At 46.1% G+C, this 27688-nt stretch overlaps 1 protein-coding gene across 1 annotated transcript in view; it reads left to right on the top strand.

Annotated features, from left to right (window-relative positions):
- LOC126253335 (proton-coupled amino acid transporter-like protein CG1139) overlaps window positions 1-27688 on the top strand; it is a 145739-nt gene that overhangs the window by 104832 nt on the left and 13219 nt on the right. Inside the window, exons 4-7 of the mRNA XM_049954599.1 lie at window positions 239-389; window positions 3378-3499; window positions 10272-10356; window positions 24264-24551. Of these exons, the coding sequence (XP_049810556.1) occupies window positions 239-389; window positions 3378-3499; window positions 10272-10356; window positions 24264-24551 (646 nt within the window). The remainder of the gene's footprint in view (window positions 1-238; window positions 390-3377; window positions 3500-10271; window positions 10357-24263; window positions 24552-27688) is intronic.

Raw genomic sequence — 27688 nt, forward strand, 5'->3', positions numbered from 1 at the left:
TACTTTGTTAGAGCGAGAAGTCAGATAATCTGATGGTGTGTGTACCGAAGGTCTTACAGTACGCACACCACAGTGTTGGTCTCCAGGGCTACGTATTTCAAAGGTAAATATCCAGAGTAAAAGTTTTGGAAGTTATTTGCCACATTTATGCGCCTCAAACAGCTAGGGGCAAGTGTATTTTATATTTCATAAGGTGTTTGTGAAACCACATATGTTAATGATACCCTTTGTTTGCTAGGGACATGGGCGCGCTGATGCACCTACTAAAGTGCAGTCTCGGTTCGGGCATCCTGGCGATGCCTATGGCCTTCCGGAGCGCGGGGCTTGCGGTGGGCCTCGTGGGCACCGCCCTGGTGGGCTACATCTGCACACACTGCGTCCACATTCTGGTGAGTAGCCGCGAGGAGACGGTGCAACAGGTCCCCCCGAGCAGGAAACGTAACAACAGAATTACTGAAGTGTGGGCCGACTCCTCATGCAGATGCTTGGGTGGGGTTGCCTATCTTAAGATGTGTGGTTTTCCTTTCTGGGCCAGTTTTATTTTCCGTTTCTTGCACAGGTCTTCCAACTTCTGCTGTAGTTATAGGGTGTATGTTTCCCACGAAACTGCAGTTCTATGTCTTTACACATGGTTCTCTCTTCTGTTAGCACTGTATTGAAGTGATTTCCCCGTTCTGTAATGCCAGTAGCTATTACGTTTGTCCCTCATTTGACATTTTGACATCTCTTCTTAAGCTCTTTATTGTTTTCCTTTGTCCCTCCCCCTACATCTACCTATCTTGTCAGAACATTTCACCACATCTCATTCTTCTATTAATAACATTTTTTGTTTAACCTCCTTGTTTATTTCCATAATAAATAATTACAAACCAGCCGGCCGGGGTGGCCGAGCGGTTCTGGGCGCTACAGTCTGGAACCGCGCGACCACTACGGTCGCAGGTTCGAAACCTGCCTCGGGCATGGATGTTTGCGATGTCCTTAGGTTAGTTAGGTTTAAGTAGTTCTAAGGTCTAGGGGACTGATGACCTCAGAAGTTAAGTCCCATATTGCTCAGAGCCAATTATAATCCCTTTCTGTGATAACGTGGGCCTATTTTTTCAGGATTTCAAGAAGAATGCCTTCGGGACAAGAACGCGTGGGTGTTGCTAGTGCTCGATTTTCCGGTTTATCTTATACGGAGATGCGGCAGACACTCAGTCGGAAATTTCACAAGCAAGCACCAACAAGAGCAAACATTCAGTTAATTGTCAATAAGTGGCAAAGAAATGTAAACGTCGCCTATGAATCACATTCCTCCTATCCCACAAGAGACTGTTCAGTGGATCAGAGAAGCAACCGAGAAAAGTCAGAATGCATCAATTCGTCATTTATACAAGGAGATTGACGTGACAAAATCAACGATTCTGGAAGTGTCCCACTATACGCTAAAGCAGGAAGCTTATCACTTTCAAGTGCTTTGCAAATTTGACCCTGAAGATTACTCAACTCGCCAAGCTGTATGTCACGACGTGACAGGAACTGCACACAACGATCACCTCGTGCATCACATTTTGTTTACTGACGAGGCCACGTTCGACACATGAGGAAAAGTTTACAAATGTAACTGCCGCATACTTGGTAATAAGACAAATCACGATAGCACTGAATGAGAAAGACACAGACCAACAGTAATTGTGTGACTTGGTTTCATAAAGACTAAGATTTATGGAGTTTTCAGTTTTTCAGAAGAGCCAATCACAGGAAACGTTTACCATGATATGCTGGAGCAGTTCCTGCAACCGCACTTCAACAAGAAGCCATTGGTGACAGAGATTGGAGCAGGCCATAATTCTGCTCAAGAATGGCTCCTAAATCGAAGACTCGCCAGCAGATGGTCTGGCAGAGGTTGAGCAAGACTTTACCCTTCGCGTTCATCTTATTTGACACTCTCAGATTTTTTTTCTCTGTGGCGTACATAAACATTATCGTGTAGGAAACAAGAGTAAGAGATGTACAGAATCTAAGAGCTCAACTCCGAGATGCAGCGTCGGCTATTTCTCGAGATATGCTTCATAATGTATTCAGATCTGCTGTTCTCAATGAGTCCAATGTTGCAAAACACACGGAGGCTACTCTGAAGTATGCTGAAAATGTCTATATATATATATATATATACTGACAAGTAAACATACATGCATATTTTGTAGATAAATCCTTTATTTTGTAGAAAATGGTCTAGGATTTCTGACAATCCTCTATACAGGGTGAACATTATAAAATCGACAAAATGCAGCGATTGATTTCTGATTGGAAATGAAGGAAAATTGGTCCTACGAATATGTGTCCGGAAATGCATCGTTACCACAGTAGATGGCACTGTCGAATGACAGTTCCTCTGATCACGTGCCGTGTGTTTCTTGCGTGTTGTAGGGTGTGTGATAGATGAAGCGTACTGTAAGTAGTAGAATGGTCCGGTTTTCATATCGGGAACAAGCCGACATGGTGTTTGTATACCACCAAGCAGGTAGAAACGGTCGAGGGGCAGAACAGCTATACCAAACCAAGTACTCTCAGAGACACCAACCACATCATGCAACACTACAAGACATTTCTGGGCATTTTGTGTGATCACGGGTCCTTTCAGACAGATGAACGTGCAGGGAGGTGGCGGACTGTGCGTGTACCAGATTTGGAGGAACAGATTCTACAGGATATTGAGACGAACACAAGTACAAGCCCCAGGCAAGTGTCCAGCCAACTTGGTTTAGGCCAAAGTACGATTATGTGTATCCCACACGACAACCACTACCATCCGTATCACCTGTAAAGAGTGCAAGGATTATCACCAGCAGATTTCCCTCTATGGGAAAGATTTTGTCGGTGGTTTTTGCTCCAGACCATCACAATTATGGGAGTTTTGCCATCAGTCCTCTTTACCGACGAAGCAACCTTTACCTGAACTGGCATCATCGATGTGCATGCATCGCATGGAGGCCACTTTGAAAATCTCTTGTGAAGTGGATGCGATGCAGCTCTGAACTGTGTTCTGGGATGATATGTTGTCGTTGCATGCACAGTGTCCACTGTCTGACTAATGTTCATAGGACAAATTTTTACAATCAGGAATCCGTCCCTGCAGTTTTTCGGTTATTAATGTACGCCCTATGTATAATGTGGGAAGAGAAAACTGCCCCAGAAGACGAAAATATCTGATGCACGTAAGATAGGCAACCCAACTTACATCATCGAACCCTAAAGCGAGTGGTGTGAGTTGGGTAGCCTACCGGGTATTTTCTTTTTCCATGCCAGTCTTAGTTTCACCCACACTGTGTATGCGCCTCAGTCAGCCACGCTGCTTCGTGTGCCTCGGCTTGACTACTGTGGCTGGTGCTGTGCAGGTGGAGAGCTCACAGCGGCTGTGCCGGCGGCTGAAGCTCCCTTCTCTGGACTACCCTTCCACGGCTGCTGCCGCCTTCACGTCAGGACCGCACCGCCTGCGGCCGATCGCTCCAGTAGCCAGGTGAGTCTAGCCAGAAGATTTGTGGCAGGTCTGTCTTTCACACTGTGATCTCAGACACGGAATAGATACTCCTATTATTATTGACAGTAAACTAAGCTCTGCAAGTGCAGAAGTCGTGCATAGATTTGAACAGTGCATAAAATTTTTGTTAGCAAATGCATTTAATTATTCCTGTCCATGGTATGGCTTCAGGAAAGGTAAATGCACCAGAGAGGCACTTCTCACGTTGCAGTTGATAATGGAAGCAAGATTAAAGAAAAATAAAGACACTTTCATAGGATTTGTCGACCTGGAAAAAGCGTTCGACAATGTTAAATGGTGCAAGATGTACGAAATTCTGAGAAAAATTGGGGTAAGTTATAGGGAGAGACGGGTTATATACAACGTGTACAAGGGTAAAGAGGGAATAATAAGGCTGGACATCCAAGAACAAAGTGCTCGGATTAAGAAGGGTGCAAGACGATGATGTAGTCTGTACATTCAAGAAGCAATGATGGAAATAAAAGAAAGGTTCAGGAGTGGAATTATAATTCAAGGTGAAAGGATATCAGTGATACGATTCACTGATGACATTGCTATTCTGAGTGAAAGTATGGAAGTGTTACGTGATCTACTGAATTGAATGAACAGTCTGATGAGTATAGAATATGGATTGAGAGTAAATTGAAGAAAGACGAAAGTAATGAGAAATAGCACAAATGAGAACAGTGAGAGACTTAACATGATGGTTGATGGTGGTCACGAAGTAGGCGAAGTTAAGGAATTCTGCTACCTAGGCAGCAAAATATCCAATGACGGATGAAGCAAAGAGGACATCAAAAGCAGACTAGCACTGGCAAAGAAGGCATTGCTGGGTGATAGAATTCTATTAGTAATCAAACATAGACCTTAACTTAAGGAAGAAATTTCTGACAATATACGTTTGGAGCACAGCATTGTACGGTAACGAAACGTGGACTGTGGGAAAACCGGAACAGAAGATAATCCAAGCATTTGAGATGTGGCGCTACAGCGAAATGTTGAAGATTAGGTGGACTGATGAGGTAAAGAATTAGGAGGTTCTACTCAGAATCGGAGAGAAAAGAAATATATGAAGACACTGCCAAGAAGAAGTGACAGGGTGATAGGGCATCTGTTTAGACATCAGGGAGATGTACTAGAGGGAGATGTAGAGGGCAAAAACTGTAGAGGAAGACAGAGATTGGAATACGTCAAGCAAATACCTGAGGACGTACGTTGCAAGTGCTATCCTGAGATGAAAAGGTTGGCACAGGAGAGGAAAAAGAAAAAAGAAAAAAAATGCGAAGCACACTCTTGGAAAATGTGAAAACACTACGTTTGAAAAATTGTGTCTTTTGTGAGGCTGTGAATGGTAAAGGGCGGCTCTTCATAGTACATACGCCTGCGAAGAATTGTTAGCTGTTACTCACTAATTCTGGCCCGCATATTGTTTTCGAGCTGGTCGATGGTTGCTGGTTTGTTGACGTATACCTGTTCTTTGTTCAGTCAAGTCATAGATAATAACTGTATACCTGAGACGACCTTCCGCATCTGCGGGTTTACCTCTCTGCACCAGTTGCTCTTTGTTCGTGAACAATTTCTACTCCGTCGTAGAAATTATTTGCAGTGACCTTTGGTTCGGGCCAAGCTGAACGGCACATCTTCGACTGCGCTTTTCAGCGCTGTCATTAACGTTACCCTCACTCGTTGAAATTTTTGAAGAGACCGAACCGAACGTCGGCTACCCGTTCCTAGACAGACGCAGACTAAATAATGACGCCGAAAGCGTCCTACCAGGTGGAGAATGGAGGCCTGATGGGGATAGTTGCTCAGATTAGAGTGCCGGCGTTACGCTCTCTAAGACAGGATGATGGATCTCTGATTTTCAAAATAACGTTCTATCACTATCCGAAAGCCCATATCGATGATGTTTCGTTGAACGGTTCGCTCACTGACGTTGATAGCCAAGCATTGAAATCTGCACCAATTTGCGGATGGGTAGCACTTCTGTCACGTTTAACTATTGTCTACAGTCGTCGTTGTTGCCGTTCTTGCAGGACCTTTTCCCGGGCGCAGCGATGTCGGAAATTTGATGTTTTACCGGATTCCTGATATTCACGGTACACCAGTGAAATGGTCGTACGGGAAAGTCCCCACTTCATCGCTGCCTCGGAGATGCTGCGTCCCATCGTTCGTGCGCCGACTATAACGCCACGTTCAAACTCATTCAAATCTCGATAACCTGCCACTGTAGAAGCAGCAACCGATCTAACAACTGTGCCGGACACTTGTTGCCTTATACATGCTTTCCCCACTGCAGCGCGGTATTCTGCCTGTTTACATATCTCTGTATTTGAATACGCTTGCGTATACCAGTTTCTTTAGCGCTTCAGTGTATATCGCTAGTAGATATCCAGTTAACAGCTTTATTCTAGCATCTACAGTAGCACTCCATGTTCTTTAGGAACACTCTTGTATGATGTGATGCTTAGTCTGCTCTATGGCTTTATAGTCACATTTAGACCTACCGACGATAATACCCTATCCTTGTAGGTAGCCCTAGCGCCCGCGTGACCTTTTCGGTTTCTACTTAAACCGTACCAATTTTTTCTCGGTAGATTGGAACCTGACGCTGGTATAATGCTGGTCTTTGTAGCTATTGTAACGGAAACCTTCCTCCGACTTCTCTCTTTGCTTGCCTCGTCCGTGAGAAAGGACTGCAGAGCGACTGGTAGGAGGGTGAAGCTTATACAATACAATGTAGATTGACAGAAAAAAAGAAAGAGTCGTTTGTTATTACTGTCAGGGAGATAACGTGGCGCTGCTTGCCCACCTAATCTGAAAGGGTTTTCTGTGCACAGAACGGCTCTTACCCACACGGTGCATGAGAGCGGCGCTATAAATGTATCTACTGAGTGTGGATATGTGTAATGTGCGCTTTTAATGCAGTGTCATATGTGTTGTATAATGAGATATGGTGTATGCTTTCTCCTTGTGGGGACGGCTATGCGACTACATTGACCGTGACAGCATGAGCTAATTGTATCAGAAAAATTTAATGCAATGATTTCCGATGCGAATAACTCATTAGTGGGGAAAAGTATGCGATAAGTTATTCTTACAAATAACTTTCTGTTCTCTCTGCTTACTTAACTTTTGAATAAAGTATGCAAACAGACCAGTCATACACGGTAAAGACGATATGGAGAAAGAGGTACCACAATATGCAGAATAACACCCAGAAACATCAAATGAACTAATTTGTAAAATTAAACAGCAGTCAGTCCTATTAAACAGTACCTGTCGTTAAAAAGTCAATAAGCAGATCAGTAAAAATTACGTGTTTATTTAGCAAAGATGTGCCAAAAGAAGGTTTACTCTCAGGTAATCAGTACAATGCGGCACAAATACCAGTGAGAGAACGTTGTTAACTGTTTCGTTATGAAAATCAAAATTATTAATTTTGAATGAAAAGTAAATTACTGTTGTCGAAATGGTTGACCATTGACAGCTTTTTATCTAGCAAGAATTGCGTTGTCCCACAATTTTACAATTAATTTCACTGAATTTTTCTATCTTAAATAATTAGGAAGCTACTTGAATGAATAAATAAACAACAAATTAAGGCAACAGAAAACACTCTGATTAACAGCATGAAACATAAATGTGTAAGATTTATATGGTTTTAGCTAGAATCTTTGTTTTTCCAGTTTTACATTAACTAAATTTAGTTTACTGTTATTCCAGTGAAATTGTAGTAATGAACATGGTCTCTGACTACTGTGGAACGAAATAGCTAACTCACAGAGGTGTCAATACTGTTTACTTTGAACCACACTTCCAACAAGCAAAACAAACAATACTCACGGTATTATTCTTTCTTAATATTGCTGTTCTTTAACAAATCAAAGGCACTCGCTTTTATTTGTAGTAGGAAAGGAACAGAACCCTAGTCAAGGTAACAACAAAGATGAAATATGAGAACAGGGAGCTAGAGTTTTAACATTTTACTATTATTATTTAAATGTTCTCTCTGTGTCACTGCGTGTGCCCCTGAAAATTTCTAAATGGAAAGGCAAACAGCTAGTTGCAGATGTTGAGACGATATAATATTCAGAGGATCGTCATAAATCGTGGTGACTTCAGTGCGATTACTCTCTTTGAATAAAAGTGTCATTCCTGTTCGTCTTAATGCGTGGTATTCTCTAGCAGTTCTTTTTGTGTGTGGTCCAGGTTTCGTCGAGCTATGTAACTCGACAGTGACACATCATACGTTTTGCACACCAATGTATTGTAGAATACCTTCACTTACGTCAGTTTTGCTGTTAATTATAACACGAGGTTTGGCTGAAAAGTAAACGATTTAGGAATATATCAGTCTTTATTTTCACTTCTCCATTTACACTATCCCTTTCAAAATACTCCCCTCTATGGTCCTAACACCGCTCAATCGAATTTTCCCCTTTTAAAAGCAGAGTTGGAAGCTGTCTTTTGAAAGCATCTTCACGATCTCTGTAGCCTTATTTTTCACGGCTTTAACGGTCTCAGACCGTTGTTTTTCCATAACACTGATCCCTCTCCTCTTACTCGTTCACGGAGCATAGATACGACATCAAGATGATACTCCTCATTTATAGTTCGATTTTCTGCCGTTTTCATTTCCACATATGTCAAAAAACACAATCGAATTGATTTGAATTTTGATTTTGACATTCGAATCTTCTTCCGTTTCGTTAAACTGGGGCTTTTCCTGTGAACTGATCGGCACTTATTTCCCCGATCATATTGGTAAATCAGGATTCATCACATCTTATTACTTTCTCAAAAAATTTAAGATACTGTTTGACGGTTTTCACAGTGCCAGCACAACTGTTCATTTGGAGTCGTTTTGTTCAGGCATCAGGTTCGCTCAGACTATCTTTGAATAAACTTTCCTCATGTGAAAACGGTTCTCAGTCGATTCTCACAATATCGAAAACCACGCGAATATATAGCCTACAGTCTTTTCTAGTTGAAACTCCGCTTTTTCAATGTTTACCGAGTGAGGTGGCGCAGTGATTAGCACACTGGACTCGCATTTGGGAGGACGACGGTCCAATCCCGCTTCCGGCTAGCCTGATGTAGGTTTTCCGTGATCTCTCTAAATCGCTTCAGGTAAATGCCGGAATGGTTTCTTTGAAAGGGCACGGCCGACTTCCTTCCCCATCCTTCCCTAATCCAATGGGACCGATGACATCGGTGTTTGGTCCCCTCTTCCAATTCAACAAACCATGATTTTTCAATGTTTTCGTCCATTGTTGATGTTGATGGTCTCCCTACCCGTGAATCAACTTTAATCTCTTCTCGTCCCACTTTGAATCGCTTTAACCACTCTAAAGTTTGATTGTGTGAAAGAAACTCATCACAGTAGACTTGTTTCAACAGAGAATGGGCCCGTGTGGTGGATATTCCGAGTTTCACTAAAATTTCACATTCATCCGTTGCCCCTTCAACACAACAACTTTATTTCTACGGGCTGCAGATACACGGTATGACAGAAACGAAGGCCATACCCAGACTGAGCGCTGTAGCCGAGCTGTTCTAGGCGCTTCAGTCCGGAACCGCGCTGCTGCTGCGGTCGCAGGTTTGAATCCTGCCTCGGGCATGAATGTGTGTGATGTCCTTAGGTTAGTTAGGTTTAAGTAGTTCTAAGTTCTAGCGGACTGATGACCTCAGCAGTTAAGTTCAAAATGGTTCAAATGGCTCTGAGCACTATGGGACTCAACAGCTTAGGTCATAAGTCCCCTAGAGCTTAGAACTACTTAAACCTAACCAACCTAAGGACATCACACACACTTATGCCCGAGGCAGGATTCGAACCTGCGACCGTAGCAGTCCCGCGGTTCCGGACTGCAGCGCCAGAACCGCACGGCCACCGCGGCCGGCAGCAGTTAACTCCCGTAGTCCTCAGAGCCATTTGAACCATTTTGAACTCAGACTTAGCAATGGTAGGTGAATAGGAAATGGAGAGTGGAGATGTCAGTGACTCCCATATTGACCTAGAGGCCCACGCTCTTTGTCTGCTAAAACAGAAGTTCGGTTATGTTTTAGCCAGACATCGTACATCCCCTACTTAAAAAGAAGAGGCGTGATATACTGACTGGAGGAAATAAAAGTGACCCGGGGGTTCGGAGCGTTGCATATCCATCATTTTGAAACCACTTGTGGCAGCATTAACGGAGGAGGAAAAGACCTACAGTTACTTACAGCAGGATGGAGCAACTGCCCATACAGCCGGCCGAACCTTGGAGTACATTTACATAATCTTCAAGCCTGACAGAGTTGTTAGGTCAGTCTGGTCGCTGTCCTGGGTGGTCACACTTGTCACCTGATATGTCACTTTGTGTGGGCAGCCCTCAAGTCCAAGGTGTATCGCAACAACACTGGTAGTCTTCAAGAACTGCAGCAGAACGTTTAGGCTGAAGTTGCAAAAATTCCAGCAGTACAGCATCTATCCGCCTTCAGCGACTCGTTGACCAGGGTGTAAAAGTGGCAAGATATGAATGGTGGTAACTTCAAACATCTGCTATAGTTATGTTAGCACTGTATTTTCTTTCCTTTGCTGTGTTTCTTACTATCCTGGAAATCTGTACTCCGGGCCACTATTACTTGTCCCACCCTGTAGTACGTATGTAAGTGCAGTGTCTGATTCAGTAAGCTGTGATTTGCTTTGCGGTGGGTGACAATGCACAGTGGCAGTTGGTTAGTGAGAGCGGCTGCGTTGCTTTTGCAGGTGGTTCGTGAACGCTGGGCTGGTGGCCACGTACTACAGCGGCATCACCATCTTCACCATCTTCATCGCTGCCACACTCAAGCAGGTGAGTATCTGCTTGCCAACACTCGATCGTCTGCGAGAAAATCCAACCTTGGGAATGGGATGTGTTTGCCGGATGTACTCTCCGAGCCGCCGTAGCGGTGAGAGGCGGAGAGTATTTACTCTACCAGTACATTTTTCCCGTATGTTCCTGGCTCGTTCGTCGATGGGACACGGCTGTCAGGCGAACTGAGCCACTTCCTCGCCAATAGTTTCTAGTGCGAGTAAGAGATTTGCACTGCTTTTCACACTAAAAAGACTCCTAACGGACCTTGCCAAATACCTTTCTTAATATTTTGTACTCATCTATTTGGCGAAGCAACTGCTACAATTCAAGTGCTCTACGGTGATTTAGGTATCATAGTCGACAGCCACCGTAGATTTTAGGGAAAAGTGTATATGTATTGTGTATATGTATTTCCAAAACTAATTTTAGCTATGCTGTGGTTTGTGCACAGATTTGAAACTTTGTGGCAGAATGAAACTGTGTGTGCCAGTAAAGGACTCGAATCCGGCATCTTTTCCTCTCACTACAAAATGCTTCACCAACTGAGATATCCGAGCACAAATCGCGACCTGCCATCACAGCCTTGCCTTTGACAGTACTTGTAGTTCTGGTTTCCAAACTTCACGGCGATTCTCCTGCACTACTTGAAAAGTGATAAGGTGGAGACATGACTTAGTCACAACCCTAGACATTGTTTCCAGAATGAATTTTCACTCTGCAGCGGATTGTGCGCTGATTTTAAACTTGCTGGCAGATTTACAGCTGTGTGCCGGACGGAGACTCGAACAGGAGACTTCTGTCTTACGCGGGAAAGTGATCTATGCACTGAACTACCCAAGCACGACTCACGACACAGCCTCACAACTTTGCTTTCGCCAGTACGGTACTGGCTCGAGAAAGGCAAACGCTCCAAGTTTCCCATGTCTAAGTCAGCTCACAGATCTCATTTTGGGACTCTGTTTCGTCGGCTGGTCAACTCGTGAAATATCTAGGTTTGTGGGGCGTTTGGATACGACAGTGGCTCAGTGTTTGACTACACGGGAACGTGATGGTGGCCATACACATAGTCAAGGTTCTGGTTGACCACATCTCAACCAAATGGGAGTATTGTGGAAAATGAAACGCCTATAGGCGTCCTTATGATTTTATTTGTTTTGTAGCTACTAATTTCGGCGCTTCAATTTCTGGCGTTCCCCAAGGTGGTGTTATAGGCCCTTTGCTGTTCCTTATCTACAAAAACGATTTGGGAGACAATCGGAGCAGCCGTCTTAGATTGTTTGCAGATAACGTCGTTTGTCGACTAGTAAAGTCATGAGAAGATCTCAACAAATTGCAAAACGATTTAGAAAAGATATCTGTATGTTGCTAAAATTGGCAATTGACCACAAATAAAGAAAAGTGTGAGGTCATCCACGTGAGTGCTAAAAGGAATTAGTTTAACTTCGGTTACACCAAAATCAGTCTAATCTAAAGCCGCAGTTTCAACTAAATACCTAGGTATTACAATTACGAACACTTAAGTTGTTAGGAACACGTAGAAAATGTTGTGGGGAAGGCTAACCAAAGACTACGTTTTATTGATAGGAAACTTTAGAAAATGTAACAGATCTACTATGGAGGCTGCTTACACTACGCTTGTCCGTCCTCTTTTAGAATACTGCTACGCGGGGTGGGATAGTTACCAGATAGGATTTCCGGAGTACATAGAAGAAGTTCAAAGAAGGGCAGCTCGTTTTGTATTATCGGGAAGTAGGGGAGAGAGTGTCACTGAAGTAGTACAGGATTTGGGAAGGACGTCATTAAAAAAAAGGCGTTTTTCGCCACGGAACAATCTTCTCACGAAATTACAATCACTAACATTCTCCTCCGAATGCGAAATATTTTGTTGACGCCGATCTACATAGGGAGAAACGATCACCATTGTAAAATAAGGGAAATCAGAGTTCGTACTGAAAGACATAGGTGTTAGTTCTCTCCGCGCGCTATACGAGATTGGAATAATAGAGAATTGTGAAGGTGGTTCGATGAACCCTCTGCCAGACACTTAAATATGATTTGTAGAGTATCGATGTAGATATACCCCGTAGACCATCCTCGGGAGTACGCCGCATCATTCCAACGTCGAGAGACACAGCAGCGTTACTCTTGTCGTCATAGTGTGGAGAGCCAGCGATATGTCTTCAGGTCACAGCTAGTAGTAACTGGCAGAAGGGTGACGGCACAGCAATACCAAAAATCCCGTGCCGTGATGTGTCACCTCTCATGCAACAGTTTCGTGGTGCCATTTTTCAATAGCACAATGCTCCTCCACACGTAGCACGTGTCTCTATGAACTATTTGAGTAATGTTGTGGTAATCGTGTGGCTAGAAGGATCCCAAGATCTACGGCCAGTAGAAAGTCAGAAGTCAGCTCCGTCCCAGTCCAGGATATCAACGAACGATTACAACAACTGTGGGCAAGCGTCTCTCAGGAGAAGAAATAATGGCTTTAGGACTAGTAATGATAGTCTCTACTGTAGTCATGCGTCTGGCCCGTTGCTGGGAGACCAATGGGTCTTCGCAGCAAAAGTGCACGATTCAATAGCAGTGGACGGGAGACAAGCCCGTTCTCAGCTGGCTGTAGGGCGGACCAGCCCGCAGCAGTGGCAGTTGGAGGTGCGTGTTGACTGGGGGCGTGTGGGCGCTCCACGTTGGTCGAACATTGCTGGAAGGCGGCAGCCTCACCATGGCAGTGTTAGCGGCGCCACAACGCCTACTTTGAACATGGCTGTCGCCTAACATTTGTGGTCTGTTGCAGCATCCTGTTTCCCATGTCTATTTGATATTTACGTCATTACTCCGGTCGGGTGTTGTGACACAAAGGTCTTCTTTCGTGTTTTGATATCGACTGTGGCTACTTCTGATCCATTCACTACGTTACTGAGAAGAGCGGCTGGCTTGCGATTTGCATACAACGCGCTTTCTGTCATATTGTTTGCAGATTACCTGTGCTGTTCTTTTGTCTCATGTTTGCCAGTGTTTTTTAGGTATTCTGTATTTTGTTAGGCACCTACCATTTAGATTACCTATAAGTTGCTTGCTTCACATGTTATCTAGTGTATTGCGTCAGCTGTGCTGCGGCTCGCGTTGGTGCTGTTGTAGGCCAGACCTTATCGTTAAGCTGACATGGTTGAGGTTGTTTGCCTTCTTCTCGTGTTGACGCGCCAGTTGGTTTCGCAAGCGTTGCCTGTCCGCTAGTGGCACCAGCGGCGGTTATCGCTATGTAGTAACTGTGGCCCTATCTTTGGGGCAAGGTTGTTGTTCTTCCGGGTCGTGTCTGCGTGCATTTCTTTTGGAGACTCAGGAGGAGACAGGTATGCGCAGTGCCAGAACACGCCGGGACCGCTGGCGGCACGCATGGACTGCCGGATGGGAGGGCTGAGGTCACTAGGGTGCACGACCTCGTCGCAAAACCGGATCCTGCAAGCTTTAAGTTGAGTGCATTTGCATTCAAGTAGAGTAACTTCCATCATTGTGAGATCTTGCAATTCTCCAGTTGGGTTCGTGTTGCTGCTCGTAGTAGTGTTGCCGAGGTGAAGAGCAGAGAGTGGAGTGCTTTGCGAAGGCGGATATGTTTAGCTTTCCTGGACTTCTAATTACTATTTATTACATTCAGTTTGTTACTATTATTATTAACTATTGTTAAGTTCAACCAGTGGTATTTTTCCTGCTTCGTGGTCTCTAACGCCCCGGTTACCTGTCCTGGGGGTTAGTGTATGTAACGGCAGTGTACGTTTCCTCGCCTTGCCGCTGCTGTCCATTGTGAGGCGTTTAGCTTTGACAGCTTTCTTGATTGTAGGTTGGTTGGTAATTCTTCTACTCTGTTGGTAGTGATTGCTTTCTCGTTCTGGGCGCTGTGACCACAGTATTCTGCGGACAGAGTCCAGACTGCTGTTCCGGCTTTGGATTATTTTTACATCTTTGTATTTGGTTTATGGTACGTCAGGTAGCCTTAGCAAGATTATCATTAGTCACTCGTTAGACTGCCACTAGTCTGAGTTGTCGTCTTGCGAAGTGAATGCAACTCTTGGCTGCCTATCTTATCGCACGCGAAAGTGTTTTTTTGCGGGACCTACTCAGAGGTCGATTCCTGGTCCACCGTCTGTGACTGGCCCTTGTGTTTTATTATTGTATTTGCTGTTTTATTGTATGTTTCTAAAATTTTTATATAATTGCCATTCTTGGCGTTACAGCAGGTTTAAATGCTTATGCTACCAAGTTTACCATCATTTTATCTCACCTGTTTGGGGGTCAGTTGCCTGTCTTTTTAAATTAACCTTTACTATTGCATTGCTGCTTTGCAGTGTCTTTGTTAATTTTTTTTATAATTGCAGTTCTTGGCGTTAAAGGCATTCAGCTGTGATTGTGGTTACTTGCCGTAAGATTCTAATTGGGATCACATTAGCTTGTTTTTAAAACATTATTTGCTGTGTCTGTATTTTATGCTCATTTGGTAAATTGTAACGCACTGAAAGCACTACTAATCACACAATTGTTTATTCTTTCATTAAAAAAATAACGTGTGATACCTTTACTTATTGCTGAGTTTGGAATTATCGTTTTAAAATAAATGTGTATAATTGCAAAAGCGAACCAGTAGTAACTGATTACGGCCCCGTCCACAATCGTAACCGAATCCTACCTTCGTTGACTACCAGGTTTCATTGCGTTTTGTGAAAATAGCGTTTATTCAATATGTTTTGGTAGAACTTTCAGTGATTGTTAAATTTACTTTACGCATTGCTTCTAAAACTGAGTAGTGTTTAATTCTACACTAAAGAGCCGAAGAAACTGGTACACCTGCCAAATATCGCGTAGGGCCATCGCGAGCACGCAGAAGTGCCGCAACATGACGTGGCATGGACTCGACTGTCCATGCTCTAGGGAACTGGCATCATGAATCCTGCAGGGCTGTCCATAAATCCGTGAGAGTACGAGGGGGTGGAGATCTCTTCTGAACAGCACGTTGCAAGGCATTACACATGTGCTCAATAATGTTCATGTCTGGGCAGTCTGGTGGCCAGCGGAAGTGTCTAAACTCAGAAGAGTGTTCCTGCAGCAACTCTGTAGTAATTCTGGAAGGCACAATGGACATGAATGGACGCAAGTACGTATCACCTATCAGAGTCGTATCTACACGTATCAGGGATCCTATATCATTCCAACTAAACATGCCCCACACCATTACAGAGCCTCCGACGGTTTGAGCAGTCCTCTGCTGACATGTTGCGTACATGGATTCATGAGGTTGTCTCCATACCCGTACACGTCCATCCGCTCGATACAATTTTAAACGAGACTTGACTGACCAGGCAACATGTTTCCATTCATCAACAGTCCAATGTCGGTGTTGACGGGCCAGGCGAGGTGTAAAGCTTTGTGTCGTGCAGTCATCAAGGGTACACGAGTGGGCCTTTGGCTCCGAAAGCCGGTATAGATGATTTTTGGTTGAATGGTTCGCACGCTGACTTTGATGGCCCAACATTGAAATCTGGAGCAATTTGCGGAAGGGTAGCACTTCTATCACGTTTAACGATTCTCTTCAGTCGTCGTTGGTCCCGTTCTTGTAGGATCTTTTTCCGGCCGCAGTGCGGTGGGAGATCTGAGTTTAAGGGGATCCCCGATTTTCACGGTACACTAGTGAAACGATTGTACCGGAAAATCCCCACTTCATCTCTATTTCCAAGTTGCTCTGTCCCATCGCTCGTGCACCGACTATAACACCACGTTCAAACTCACTCCAGTCTTGATAACCTACCATCGTGGCAGCGATAACCGATCTGTCAACTGCGCCAGGCACTTGTTGTCGCATATAGGCGTTGCCGATCGCAGTGCTTTATTCTGTCTATTTACATATCTATGTATTTGAAAACGCATTCCTATACCAGTTTCTTTGGCGCCTCAATTCTATACGTGCTTAATGCTTTGTTGTCAGGGATCTCACTGTACAGTCACCAATGATACACTGATGAGCCAGGACATTATGACCATCGACCTGTTATCGGTATAAACACGTCAAGGCGATACGTGCGTGTATTGGCCAGGAATGACTGCTAGTCAGACACACACACGGTGCATGTAGTATCAGCGAGCGCAGTGTCTGTGCGAAGAATGGGGAAGGCGCGCGTTTTGTCTGTGTTTGATCGAGGGCAGATTGTGATGGGTCGGACGCTCGGCACGAGCACTTCGGAAAGTGCACTAGCTGTAGTGCGTGGGATGTGTGCTGTGGTGAATGTCTTCAACACTAGTCAGAACTAAGGCAAAACCACGAGGTTGGGCGGCCACTTCCTCCCCCCCACCCCCCTCCTCTTTACAGACGTTGATCGTCTTAGGCTGGGCAGGCTGGTAAAAGAGGCCAGGCGATGAACTGTGGCGGAACTAACATCAGCCTCTAATGCTTGGCAGACCACAAGTGTGTCAGAACACACAGTGCATCGAACGGTCTTAATGATGGGCCTCCGCAGCCGACGAGCAATTCATGGGCCAATGTTAACACCATGACATAGCCAACTACGACTGAAAGGGGCACGTGGCTATCGGCACTGGACGTTAGTGCAGTGTCATAACGCTGCATGGTCTGTTGAATCCCGATACCTTCTTCATCACGCCGATGGGAGGGAGCGACTCCGTCGTCCTTAAGGGAACAGCTCCTTGACACCTGCACTGCGGGATGGACACAAGCTGGTGGCTGCTCCACTGTGCTCTGGGGAATATTCACATGGGCACCCATGGGTCCAGTGGCGCTCGTGCAAGGCACCCTGACGACCATGGAGTATCGTACACTGGTTGCAGACTACGTACACCGATTCATGACGATCATGTTTCCTGAGGGCAGTGGCATTTTTCAGCAAGATAATGTACCATGTTACAAGGCCAGGAGTGTGATGAAGAGATTCGAGGATCTTCGTGGCGAGTTCCAATTGATGTGCTCGTCCTCCCACTCGCCAGATCTGGACCCGATCGAACACATCTGAGATATGATTGATCGTGATGTCAGAGCTCATCGCCTCCCTCCCCAGAATTTACAGGAATTAGGTGACTTGTGTGTGTTTGCAGATGTGGTGCCAATTCCCTCCAGAGACCTAGCAAGGTCTCGCTGCTTCCATGCTAGGATACGTCACCGCTGTTATCCGCACCAACTGTGGATATACCAGCTATTAGGGAGATGGTCATGAAGTTCTGGTGGATCAATGTATCTTGCAGTACGTCCGTAAAAAGAGATCTACACTCCTGGAAATGGAAAAAAGAACACATTGACACCGGTGTGTCAGACCCACCATACTTGCTCCGGACACTGCGAGAGGGCTGTACAAGCAATGATCACACGCACGGCACAGCGGACACACCAGGAACCGCGGTGTTGGCCGTCGAATGGCGCTAGCTGCGCAGCATTTGTGCACCGCCGCCGTCAGTGTCAGCCAGTTTGCCGTGGCATACGGAGCTCCATCGCAGTCTTTAACACTGGTAGCATGCCGCGACAGCGTGGACGTGAACCGTATGTGCAGTTGACGGACTTTGAGCGAGGGCGTATAGTGGGCATGCGGGAGGCCGGGTGGACGTACCGCCGAATTGCTCAACACGTGGGGCGTGAGGTCTCCACAGTACATCGATGTTGTCGCCAGTGGTCGGCGGAAGGTGCACGTGCCCGTCGACCTGGGACCGGACCGCAGCGACGCACGGATGCACGCCAAGACCGTAGGATCCTACGCAGTGCCGTAGGGGACCGCACCGCCACTTCCCAGCAAATTAGGGACACTGTTGCTCCTGGGGTATCGGCGAGGACCATTCGCAACCGACTCCATGAAGCTGGGCTACGGTCCCGCACACCGTTAGGCCGTCCTCCGCTCACGCCCCAACATCGTGCAGCCCGCCTCCAGTGGTGTCGCGACAGGCGTGAATGGAGGGACGAATGGAGACGTGTCGTCTTCAGCGATGAGAGTCGCTTCTGCCTTGGTGCCAATGATGGTCGTATGCGTGTTTGGCGCCGTGCAGGTGAGCGCCACAATCAGGACTGCATACGACCGAGGCACACAGGGCCAACACCCGGCATCATGGTGTGGGGAGCGATCTCGTACACTGGCCGTACACCACTGGTGATCGTCGAGGGGACACTGAATAGCGCACGGTACATCCAAACCGTCATCGAACCCATCGTTCTACCATTCCTAGACCGGCAAGGGAACTTGCTGTTCCAACAGGACAATGCGCGTCCGCATGTATCCCGTGCCACCCAACGTGCTCTAGAAGGTGTAAGTCAACTACCCTGGCCAGCAAGATCTCCGGATCTGTCCCCCATTGAGCATGTTTGGGACTGGATGAAGCGTCGTCTCACGCGGTCTGCACGTCCGGCACGAACGCTGGTCCAACTGAGGCGCCAGGTGGAAATGGCATGGCAAGCCGTTCCACAGGACTACATCCAGCATCTCTACGATCGTCTCCATGGGAGAATAGCAGCCTGCATTGCTGCGAAAGGTGGATATACACTGTACTAGTGCCGACATTGTGCATGCTCTGTTGCCTGTGTCTATGTGCCTGTGGTTCTGTCAGTGTGATCATGTGATGTATCTGACCCCAGGAATGTGTCAATAAAGTTTCCCCTTCCTGGGACAATGAATTCACGGTGTTCTTATTTCAATTTCCAGGAGTGTATTTCGATACGACAACTGGCCATCTGGGTTTGTTAAATCCATACTACTTCCCATTCATTTTCAATTTTGATTAACTGTTTATTTTGTCATGCTGCTCAATGAGTCTTCCCCAATGCCTGTTTGAGTGTCTACTGCCGTTGTCTGCTGTTCCTTTGGTTTAGCGTTTGTCTAACTATTCAGTTCATTAGTGGCTTGTTTGGAAAGCGTCTTTAAAACTGCATGTATGTCTAAGAAACGCCGCCTATGGCGTCCTTTACTATAACTGCAGGCTACTATTTCGCTTGGCCATTGTGCCCCAGGAACATGTTACACAGGGTGTTACAAAAAGGTACTGCCAAACTTTCAGGAAACATTCCTCAAACACAAAGAAAGAAAATATGTTATGTGGACATGTGTCCGGAAACGCTTACTTTGCATGTTAGAGCTCATTTTATTACTTCTCTTCAAATCACATTAATCATGGAATGGAAACACACAGCAACAGAACGTACCAGCGTGACTTCAAACACTTTATTACAGGAAATGTTCAAAATGTCCTCCGTTAGCGAGGATACATGCATCCACCCTCCGTCACATGGAATCCCTGATGCGATGATGCAACCCTAGAGAATGGCGTATTGTATAACAGCCGTTTACAATACGAGCACGAAGAGTCTCTACATTTGGTACCGGGGTTGCGTAGAGAAGAGCTTTCAAATGGCCCCATAAATGAAAGTCAAGAGGGTTGAGGTCAAGAGAGAGTGGAGGCCGTGGAATTGGTCCGCCTCTACCAATCCATCGGTCACCGAATCTGTTGTTGAGAAGCGTACGAACACGTCGACTGAAATGTGCAGGAGCTCCATCGTGCATGAACCACATGTTGTGTCGTACTTGTAAAGGCACATGCTCTAGCAGCACAGGTAGATTATCCCGTATTAAATCATGATAACGTGCTCCATTGAGCGTAGGTGGAAGAACATGGGGCCCAATCAAGACATCACCAACAATGCCTGCCCAAACGTTCACAGAAAATCTGTGTTGATGACGTGATTGCACAATTGCGTGCGGATTCTCGTCAGCCCACACACGTTGATTATGAAAATTTACAATTTTATCACGTTAGAATGAAGCCTCATCCGTAAAGAGAACATTTGCACTGAAATGAGGATTGACACGTTGTTGGATGAACCATTCGCAGAAGTGTACCCGTAGATGCCAATCAGCTGCTGATAGTGCCTGCACACGCTGTACGTGGTACGGAAACAACTGGTTCTCCCGTAGCACTCTCCATACAGTGACGTGGTCAACGTTACCTTGTACAGCAGCAACGTCTCTGACGATGACATTAGGGTTATCGTCAACTGCACGAAGAACTGCCTCGTCCATTGTAGGTGTCCTCGTCGTTCTAGGTGTTCCCCAGTCGCGAGTCATAGGCTGGAATGTTCCGTGCTCCCTAAGACGCCGATCAATTGCTTCGAACGTCTTCCTGTCGGGACCCTTCGTTCTGGAAATCTGTCTCGATACAAACGTACCGCGCCACGGCTATTGCCCCGTGCTAATCCATACATGAAATGGGCATCTGCCAACTCCGCTTTTGTAAACATTACATTGACTGCATAACCACGTTCGTGATGAACACTAACCTGTTAATGCTACTTACTGATGTGCTTGATGCTAGTACTGTAGAGCAATGAGTTGCATGTCAACACAAGCATCGAAGTCAACATTACCTTCCTTCAATTGGGCCAACTGTGGGTGAATCGAGGAAGTTTAGTACATACTGACGTAACTGAAATGAGCTCTAACATGGAAATTAAGCGTTTCCGGACACATGTCCATATAACATCTTTTCTTAATTGGTGTGTGAGGAATGTTTCCTGAAAGTTTGGCCGTACCTATTTGTAACACCCTGTATAGTTAGTTGTGACTTACTTTATTTTTCACTATATTTTTGGGGAAATCGTAGAATCCTCGTCGACAGTGTAGAGTCTTCTACCGCAACGAAGCAGGGGAAAGGATGTTGTTATGGGTAGGCAGTATCCTCTTTCTACAATACAAAGGCACATGTGGATTAATACGGTTCTTTATTTATATGAAGCTCCTACTTAACTTGAATAGAGTCCATGTTCATGGTAGTATCTCATCCTTAATAGTCCTTTTGCAGGCAATATCGGTAATCTTGCTATTAAAAACTGTAGTCTCACTGATAGTCCCGATATAAGCACTAAACTAGTCGCTATGTACTAACATGAGATGTGACCTGAGCCCGCTCAGTGAGTGAACTGACAGACGCCAAACCGAAAGAATGAGTCAGTCAGACCCTCCAGTCAGCGGCGGCGGCCGAAATACAGGCTGCCGAGAAGGCGTTGCGGCCTGTAGCTTGTAGGTGTGTCTCTGGCCTCTCTCGCGATAGGCGCGCTCGATCCAGCGCCTGCTTCCGATCTCTGCCGATTGGTGTGGTGGCGACAGCTTACGTCAGGACAGAACACATAAGACTTCTTCACCGATTGTGAATTTTGCTTACATGGCTGCTGGTCGTTAATTTAGTATATGTCTACATTTTGCGGAACTATTAAAATTTCTTGTAAGAGAAGTTTAAGAATTTGTTCTGGCTACACTTTTAGTTTTAGTATTTAAGTTCCTAATCTGGGACTGTTGGCCTTCTTACTGCTACTACTCACTTCTTTGAGATAAGCCATTAGTGAAGTTGCTAAGAATAATTTTGGATTTGCCTTGCACCATTAACTTGTTACCACTATTGAATTGTGTTGCACCATACCTATTTGTAACTTAAGATTTCTTGGCTTACCAATGAAACATACCTTTAACTGAGCCCTAAGTCGATTTAGAATTTGCTAAATTTATCAAACTACTCGTATTTAACAGCCGCTCTTGAGTGATTGTGGTTTAATTGAGCTTGATTTAAAACTCATTCGTATTGCGACTGGGGGAGACACTTTTCATTTTGTGCTAAGGCGTTTTCTGAGTTCTGTACTTCGATCAGTGAAAACGAAATTCTTATAGTATCATTTTGTTGCCTGTCTCTCTGTCTGACTGTTAAGAACCGTTTTCCTCAGCAATGGGAAGACATATCAAGTCGAAATTTATGTCAAATTGTAAGATTACAGTTTCTTGACAGTCCAGAAATGTGAAGCTTTTATGTCAAAGCTATCAAGATATGGCCATTTGTTAGATAATTCGATACTCCCTAGTTGAGTCATCAAAGCCTACAGGTTACTTCTCGTTAAGCTGGTATCACGAAATACGTCAAGAAGAAAAGTTTCACAGCACAACAAAAAGGAAGATATCCAAAAATTGTTAATTTGCAGTTAAATCTCACTAAAAAAATACATTATGTGATCAAAAGTATCCGGACACGCCCAGAAACATACGTTTTCCATTTTAGGAGCATTGTGCCACCACCTACTGCCAGCTTCTCCATATCAGCGACCTCAGTAGTCATAAGATCATGAGAGAGCACAATGGGGCGTTCCGCGGATCTCACGGACTTCGAACGTGGACAGGTGATTGGGTGTCACTTTTGTCATACGTCTGTACGTGAGATTTACACGCTCCCAAACATCCCTAGGTCCGCTGTTTCCGATGTGGTAGTGAAGTGGAAACGTGAAGAGACACGTACAGCTCAAAAGCGTACGGCCAACCTCGTCTGTTGACTGACAGAGGCCGCCGATAGTTGAAGAGGGTCGTAATGTGTAATAGGCAGACATCTATCCAGACCATCACACAGGAATTCTAAACTGCATTAGGATCCACTTCAAGTACTATGACAGTTAGGCGGAAGGCGAGAAAACTTGGATTTCATGGTCGAGCGGCTGCTCATAAACCACACATCATGCCGGTAAATGCCAAACGACGCCTCGCTTGGTGTGTTAGGCCTCACCGACCGTCGTCAATACCTCTACTGAGTGTAGCACTCCGTGAAGAATAGGCTGCCATTCCCCAAGAAACCTTCCAGCGGCTGACTGAACGTATGCCTGTTGAGGGTGGGCCAACCCTCCACTGAACTTCAGCATTATCGATGGAAGGCTCCACGAACTTGTAAGTCATTTTCAGGCAGGTGTCCCGATGCTTTTGATCACATAGTGTATTTCTTCTGTTATTTGTTATCAGATATCTGTCTGTCCTTCCACCTGTCAAGACCCCTTTTACTTAGGAATCAATCATACGTATCAATTTGAAATTTATTTCGCGTACTAAGGTATGTACTCTCTTGGTAGGACAATAAGATAAGGCTATTTATGTTATATACTTCGATACTCGTGAATTCAAACGTGTAGAGTACTTCCCGATGACGTAGAATAATGAAATTTGGCAAGATGTAAGATATCACAGTAAAAGTAAAGGGGAAAAATCAGAAAATTGAGAATTTGTAACTATATCATGCGAAAAACTTTATCGAAAGTCTTTGGGTCCCTGGGGCCGATATCTTGCCTGTATCAATGTAGATAACTAGCAAAAGTCGTCGAGAGTCTCTGTTCACAGAATGGATGACTGCCTATACAGACAATTAAGTTTATATGGAACACTCAGTGCGTCAGTCTTCTTCAGACATGACCAACTTCTTTCCTTCTTTTTTGACTTGTTACGCTTTGATCACTACAAGTTTTTGAACTCCAGAATTTTTCGTTTCCTATAATTTTATTGTTAGCGTATTTTTCTAATTGCAAAAGGTTTTGATTCTTATTTAATAAACTGTTGCTAAAATATACCTCGTTTTGTGGTTCCAGTACGTTTTAGCCCCCCAACCAGCTCTCTACCACCTCACCATTCCCACACGACATACTGATCAGGCGACTCATACTGCCAAATTCTTTGCAAAGTTGCCTCGATATTGTAATCACTGAAATAACACCACATACCATCTCAACCCATGATGTTCCATTTCATATCACTGCCCCTTCCTGGGTGCTTCAAGAGTTTTGTCAAGCAGTGTATAATACCAGAGATATGAGACACAAGAAATTGTATTGTTATGTTACACGTTTACAGAGAGAAAGTTCATTGTGGAAACTCTCCTCTAGGCTGTGGCTAAGTCTCTTCTCTACAGTATCCTTTCTTGTGTAATTCCCACAAAGTAAGTCTGGAAGCAGGAAGAAAGGTCCTGACGGGAAATGCGTAGCTAAGTCGGTAGAGAACTAGCCCGGGAAAGGCAAAGCTTCCAGGTTCGGTTCCCGGTACCGTACGCCGTTTTCAGTGTGCATGTGTGTAATTGTACAGATCGGAGACTACCACTCGACGTCTGAGGCGACGCGCTTCGACATCCGGATCTACACGGTGATGCTGGCGCCTCTGTTGCTTGCGAAGGGCCAGCTGCGGCACCTCGAGACCCTGGTGCCCTTCTCGATGCTGGCCAACCTGTGCATCGTGACTGGCTTCGCGGTCACCCTGTACTACATGTTCGTCGACCTCCCTCCGCTGGAGGACCGCCGCCTGGTGCCCTCCTCAGTCACTGCCCTACCGGTCTTCCTCACCACCACCATCTACGCCATGGAGGGCGTTGGCGCGGTGAGTATTCGACCCTACACTACTGGCCATTAAAATTGCTAAACCAAGAAGAAATGTGGATGATAAACGGATATTCATTGGGCAAATATATTATACTAGAACTGACATGTGATTACATTTTCACGCAATTTGGGTGTATAGATCCTGAGAAATCAGCACCCAGAATAACCACCTCTTGCTGTTATAACGGCCTTGATATGCCTGGGCATTGAATCAAACAGAGCTTGGATGGCGTGTACAGGTACAGCTGCCCATGCAGCTTCAACACGATACCACAGTTCATCAAGAGTAGTGATTGGCGTATTTTGACGATCCAGTCGCTCGGCCACCATTGACCAGACGTTTTCAATTGGTGAGAGATCTGGAGAATGTGCTGGCCAGGGCAGCATTTGAACATTTTCTGTGTCCAGAAAGGCCCGTACAGGACCTGCAACATGCGCTCGTGGATTATCCTGCTGAAATGTAGGGTTTCGCAGGGATCGAATGAAGGGTAGAGCCACGGGTCGTAACACATCTGAAATGTAACGTCCATTGTTCAAAGTGCCGTCAGTGCGAACAAGAGGTGAGCGAGACGTGTAACGAGTGGCACCCCATACCATCACGCCGGGTGTTACGCCAGTATGGCGATGACGAATACCAGCTTCCAATGTGCGTTCACCGCGATGTCGCCAAACACGGATGCGACCATCATAATGCTGTAAACAGAACGTGGATTCATCCGAAAAATGACGTTTTGCCATTCGTGCACCGAGGTTCGTCGTTGAGTACACCATCGCAGGCGCTCCTGTCTGTGGCGCAGCGTCAAGGGTAAACGCAGCCATGGTCTCCGAGCTAATAGTCCACGCTGTTGCAAACGTCGTCGAATTGTTCGGGCAGATGGTTGTTGTCTTGCAAACGTCCCAATCTGTTGACTCAGGGATCGAGACGTGGCTGCACGATCCGTTACAGCCATGCGGATAAGACGCCTGTCATCTCGACTGCTAGTGACACGAGACCATTGGGATCCAGCAAGGCGTTCCGTATTACCCTCCTGAACCCACCGATTCCATATTCTGCTTACAGTCATTGGATCTCGACCAACGCGAGCAGCAATGTCGCGATACGATAAACCGCAATCGCTATAGGCTACAATCCGACCTTTATCGAAGTCGGAAACGTGATGGAACGCATTTCTCCTCCTTAGACGAGGCATTACAACAACCTTTACCCAGGCAACGCCGGTCAACTGCTGTTTGTGTATGAGAAATCGGTTGGAAACTTTCCTCATGTCAGCACGTTGTAGGTGTCGCCACCGGCGCCAACCTCGTGTGAATGCTCTGAAAAACTAATCATTTGCATATCACAGCATCTTCTTCCTGTCGGTTAAATTTCGCGTCTGTAGCACGTAATCTTCGTGGTGTAGCAATTTTAATGGCCAGTAGTGTATTACAGATCTCTGATCTCCCCGTAGGAGAACTACTCGGTAACTGCTCTAGCCTCGCCATCGGCTAAAATATCGGGAAGCATGCATGAAGTTTTCCATATTTCTCTGTCGTCCTCCTCAACGCTGAGCAGTATTTACTAATATACACTCCTGGAAATGGAAAAAAGAACACATTGACACCGGTGTGTCAGACCCACCATACTTGCTCCGGACACTGCGAGAGGGCTGTACAAGCAATGATCACACGCACGGCACAGCGGACACACCAGGAACCGCGGTGTTGGCCGTCGAATGGCGCTAGCTGCGCAGCATTTGTGCACCGCCGCCGTCAGTGTCAGCCAGTTTGCCGTGGCATACGGAGCTCCATCGCAGTCTTTAACACTGGTAGCATGCCGCGACAGCGTGGACGTGAACCGTATGTGCAGTTGACGGACTTCGAGCGAGGGCGTATAGTGGGCATGCGGGAGGCCGGGTGGACGTACCGCCGAATTGCTCAACACGTGGGGCGTGAGGTCTCCACAGTACATCGATGTTGTCGCCAGTGGTCGGCGGAAGGTGCACGTGCCCGTCGACCTGGGACCGGACCGCAGCGACGCACGGATGCACGCCAAGACCGTAGGATCCTACGCAGTGCCGTAGGGGACCGCACCGCCACCTCCCAGCAAATTAGGGACACTGTTGCTCCTGGGGTATCGGCGAGGACCATTCGCAAACGTCTCTATGAAGCTGGGCTACGGTCCCGCACACCGTTAGGCCGTCTCCCGCTCACGCCCCAACATCGTGCAGCCCGCCTCCAGTGGTGTCGCGACAGGCGTGAATGGAGGGACGAATGGAGACGTGTCGTCTTCAGCGATGAGAGTCGCTTCTGCCTTGGTGCCAATGATGGTCGTATGCGTGTTCGGCGCCGTGCAGGTGAGCGCCACAATCATGACTGCATACGACCGAGGCACACAGGGCCAACACCCGGCATCATGGTGTGGGGAGCGATCTCGTACACTGGCCGTACACCACTGGTGATCGTCGAGGGGACACTGAATAGTGCACGGTACATCCAAACCGTCATCGAACCCATCGTTCTACCATTCCTAGACCGGCAAGGGAACTTGCTGTTCCAACAGGACAATGCACGTCCGCATGTATCCCGTGCCACCCAACGTGCTCTAGAAGGTGTAAGTCAGCTACCCTGGCCAGCAAGATCTCCGGATCTGTCCCCCATTGAGCATGTTCGGGACTGGATGAAGCGTCGTCTCACGCGGTCTGCACGTCCAGCACGAACGCTGGTCCAACTGAGGCGCCAGGTGGAAATGGCATGGCAAGCCGTTCCACAGGACTACATCCAGCATCTCTACGATCGTCTCCATGGGAGAATAGCAGCCTGCATTGCTGCGAAAGGTGGATATACACTGTACTAGTGCCGACATTGTGCATGCTCTGTTGCCTGTGTCTATGTGCCTGTGGTTCTGTCAGTGTGATCATGTGATGTATCTGACCCCAGGAATGTGTCAATAAAGTTTTCCCTTCCTGGGACAATGAATTCACGGTGTTCTTATTTCAATTTCCAGGAGTGTATATTCAGAATATTAAGTCGGCTGCCTTTATTTGTTATTTCCATATGTACATACTGTTATGGATTTCATAGCTACGTAACTCCGTACTCAGGCTTCGGGATTAATCGACGATGGCCTACATCGAGTGTATCACACGTACATGTAGA

Source organism: Schistocerca nitens, chromosome 4 (assembly GCF_023898315.1).
Source record: "Schistocerca nitens isolate TAMUIC-IGC-003100 chromosome 4, iqSchNite1.1, whole genome shotgun sequence".
Taxonomy (NCBI): Eukaryota; Metazoa; Arthropoda; class Insecta; order Orthoptera; family Acrididae; genus Schistocerca; species Schistocerca nitens.